This window comes from Ruditapes philippinarum, unplaced genomic scaffold, assembly GCF_026571515.1.
Source record: "Ruditapes philippinarum isolate M1 unplaced genomic scaffold, ASM2657151v2 ctg21249_1_1_1_1, whole genome shotgun sequence".
Lineage (NCBI taxonomy): Eukaryota > Metazoa > Mollusca > Bivalvia > Venerida > Veneridae > Ruditapes > Ruditapes philippinarum.
Genome location: NW_026853661.1, coordinates 1 through 4,277, shown reverse-complemented (window position 1 = coordinate 4,277; position 4,277 = coordinate 1). Strand labels below are relative to the sequence as shown.

General features: G+C 32.6%; 1 protein-coding gene across 1 annotated transcript; it reads right to left on the bottom strand.

Annotated features, from left to right (window-relative positions):
• Window positions 1-383: 383 nt before the first annotated feature.
• Window positions 384-2,740, bottom strand: LOC132737479 (uncharacterized). Its single transcript, XM_060724773.1, has 3 exons — window positions 1,932-2,740; window positions 1,098-1,313; window positions 384-712 (listed from the first exon to the last, which is right to left on the bottom strand). The coding sequence occupies exons 1-3, from the start codon at window positions 2,352-2,354 to the stop codon at window positions 539-541; spliced, it is 813 nt and encodes a 270-aa protein (XP_060580756.1). The 5' UTR covers window positions 2,355-2,740; the 3' UTR covers window positions 384-538.
• Window positions 2,741-4,277: the final 1,537 nt, after the last annotated feature.

Here is a 4,277-nt window from a genome sequence, read left to right as displayed (position 1 = left end):
AATATGCTGAATGTGAAACGAAAAATTTTACTTTTTTGAAACCTAATCTTGCTGGTTCACAAACAAATATAATATGACACACTCACATACATCAACTCCCAAAAAATCTTAGTTCAAACCCTTATTAAGAGAATGTAGATGCAAAAGTAGTTGTTAATCTATCCAATAATGAGTACTTTTGATATTTCCAAGTTCACCATAATGAAGAAATAAAATTTGAAAGGTAACTTCTTCATAGTGTGGAATTTAGATTAGATTTTAACAAAAGTCTCTTCCCAAGTGTTCTCCGGGTGAAATGATAACGTTTGCTCCTATATAATGAATATATAATGTGCTCACTCAATGTGTTTGTAAACTTTCCATACTGTTCTATAATATTGCTTATACATACGTATATGCATATACCATAGGCATATTTGGTTTGGAACTGAAACTCTTTCTTTTCAGGTAATGTATATTACCACCCTCCACCCACTTTGAAACTCAATGCGCTACCTTAATGTTTCAGCTTTCTGCTACTCGACATTCAATCTGACTGTCATTTTTGCAGCAAAAAAAATATACAAACCAGTTGTCCATTCATTGCAATCTCCAGCAAGCCAGCAGGGACTTTCAGATCACGGTCGTCCTCCAAGAACAAGGTTACATAATCATCCTCTATATCTATACCTTCTACGGATACTGACTCCACTTCAACAGGTGCTTCGGAAACCTAGTAATGTAGCATGGGTTACATAAGTGAATGCATAATTTATGTTTCGTAATGTATGCACATGTATGCAAGTTATTCACTGTTTGGTAAACATTATATCACTAACAACAACTCAATTACACTGGCTACTCCAAAAACATTTCTACACCACTGATATTAGCACGAGGCTCCTAAATCTTAGCCAAATATGTGTTTGATCCCCTAAGAGCACCTGATTCTCAATAAAATTTATAAAAAGGTGCCCGAATAGCTCAGCTCATTTAAAAAGAAGCCAAATTTGACAGGCTGCATATCTATAATTGACATCTTAATTATTGAACAATTCAACATTAATTTTAATGAGAAAATTAATCATTAAATTATTAATGATAAACTGTTAAACTACCTTCACAAGTGTCTGGCCAGTGCCGCTAAGGCTAACCTGGCCTCGATAGTTATTAATCACTAGGTTGGTGACATTGACATGGTCACCTACGCGGGCCTCGTACTCAGTGCTCTTGCGCCACAGTGCGACCTTGGCTCTCCCAGAACTATCCTCAATCGTTATTTCCTTCATTGCCGTTGAGCGGCCAGCGACCTGGCGCTCCGCAGTTTCTTCCTCCTGAAACCAAATAGAAAGATAGAGTTGGGTTTTATTGCCCACCAACACTGTTTGGGTTATATGAGGCTGAACAGGAAAGGTGATTTCAGGAAACCTCTGGTGTAACAGCATTCCAGGCCGAAACCACCCAACCTGCCAGAATCTCAGAAATGCAGAGAAAAGCCTGTGGCATTTGAATTGGGAAAAATAAGCGTTATAAGACCTTAAATTGGGAAAAATGAACTTAAATCTTTAATTCTTTTAAGTTTTAGCGTATGAAAACAAAATGTAGTGTTGAAATTCATTCTATTTAACTAAGATTTCATCAATTAAGCAAATAAGAAAGGCAATTTTCATCAGAAATTCTGCAGTAGCCTTTTAAATTTTTCTAGCTCATTTCAATTGGGAAAAATGACGTCTGTTTTGGGAAAAATTGACCAATTTTTGGGGAAAATGGAGGGTTTTTGGAATTGGGAAGCAGCCTAATACAGGCTGTAAATTTTGGGTAAAAAATCACTGTGAGTGATTTAATATGTTATTAAGCAATGCTTTCAACGAGAAGGTTCATCAATTTTACCATTCAAGTTTATTTATCAATGACATAGGAATATAGTATTGGTATATAAACATTTAACCTACCTTTACAATCCTTCCAGCAATGCTGGTCCTGTGTTTTGGCGGGGATTGAAGTGCTGTCGTGACAGGCACAACCTCTGCATCCCTGTCACTCAGCATATCCTCCAGACAGCGCCGATGATCTTCGGGCACAACCAGTCCACCAGTCATGCCCACCTTGCTCTTGCTTGTTACAACAAGAATTTCAACCCCATTTTCTGTCCTGGATATGACGTTGTATAAGATCACGTCCTGATTCACCACAAGCTTCGTAAATGCATCTCTCTTGTAACAGATGACTTTCATCAGCTTCTCCCCCGTTGATATGCCAACCGCGAGGCTTTGCTTGTCCTCTCCATTTGATGAATATTCAAACACGGGCTTCCTCACAAGGACCTTGCCCTTGAACTTGTTGCCCATTGGGGTACTGGTTCTGTGACTGTTCATCTTCCTGAAACAAGTGAAAACGCACAAATATTATTAACAAACCATATATACATACAACATATTCAATGCAAAATTGTTAAGGAGTAAAGACATCTAGATTCATGAAGTTTACAAAAAGGTTACTTATCAGGCTTGTGAAATATATTTTGGTGACTTAAAAAGCCTTACTCTGTAACAAATAATTTTAGGTTAAGCTTCAAGTTATCTTGATTCGAACTTCATAGTCAATGTAAACTAAAGAATCTGCTTTCGAAATTCATGCTGATTTACAGTGGCAGAACTTTACGCATTATGATATAGTGTATTATTGCTTTATAAAGGCTTTATTCCAGACATATTTTCTTAACTCCATAGTCAATGTAAACTAAAGAATCTGCTTTCAAAATTCATGCTGATTTACAGTGGCAGAACTTTACGTATTATGATATAGTGTATTATTGCTTAAGTTTATGAAGAATGCGTTCCAGAATAAAAAAGGAAATTCCAGATGTCCTTTTTCCGGGGGTCGACCTAAATGCACTTTTTCGACAACAAATTTACATGCCCAGAGAGAGATAGAGTATTCGCTGACTTAGAGGAATAATTCCCCTATATTTTAAACCTCATACGAAACGCTTGGTACCTGTCCGTTCTGTGGATAATATTCCATTACCTTTTATACGAATTTATTTTCTGACGATTATGTTGGAAAATCGTTTTTCGGGGCTATTTGATGAATACATATAGAAGAAGATTTTGCTTGCTTTTAAATGGGTCAATATTATTGTTCATTTGTGCGGATTACAAAAGCCGTTTTAATTAATTGTAGACGGCCAATGTATTTTTTTAAATATAAAAAGGAAGGTTAAATAATAACGGAAATGTCTGTTAATTTTCGATACATGTTTTCATACTTTTATTTGAGAATATAAAGAAGAAACACAAAGAATACACCCAATAATAATTACATTCAATAAATAATATAATAATGGTTTATATAAAAACTGTTGACATTTATCTGTAAAACTATTTCAACTTATTTTTTACAAACATAAATATGTTTATCAAACAACCGTACACGTATTATCATTTAAGTAAATTGAAAACATAACAAATTGATAGGCCATGCTGATCTTTATTTTTTTTCTTATGTAGTGTAGTTGTTTATTCTATACTATATACATGTAGTGTAAAGTATATGTTTCATTAATTATACACTTATGAAAAAATATTCAGATGTATTCATCAATGGAATGCGTATTTTAATTTTCCATATATTTCTCTGTATAAGATTACATTTACTGTTGTGTATCATATTTTTCCGTACTTTCATTCGAGTCGTAACTTCTTTCATTAATATACATATTAAAATAAAATAAAAAATGGGACTGTATCACTGTAAACAATTTTAAAATAAAGTAAACGCATTTAATAAACAAAAAACATTTTATTATTTTTCCAAAATAACCCGGGGTTTTAAAATTTTTATGATTTCCAATTAAATTATAAACTTATTCCGTTTTTAAAACAAATTTTATAAAAATCATTTTTATAAAACCCCTCGAAAGAAATTTTAAAAGTTTTTTATATAAAAAAAGTCCCTTTTTTATCATCTTTTCATTAAAATTTAAATTCTTTTCCTTAATATTTAAATTCGGAAATTATTGGAAATATTTATAAAATGGGAAAGGTGATAGTTTTTTTTAATTTTTTTCTGAAAAATTTTTCTTAATTTTTCAAAATATTTTCCCTATTTTTTACTGGTTTTCTTTTCCGGTTTCCCTTTCTTCTAAAATCACCAAATCACGAAATTGGGGAAAAAATATTTTCAAGTTTAAGTGTTTGAACAAAACGGTTAAAAAAAATTTTTTTTTATTTAAATTAATTTTAATTTTTCCCCGTGGGAAAAAATTCAATTTTTTCCCTATTTTTTTTCTTTTATTT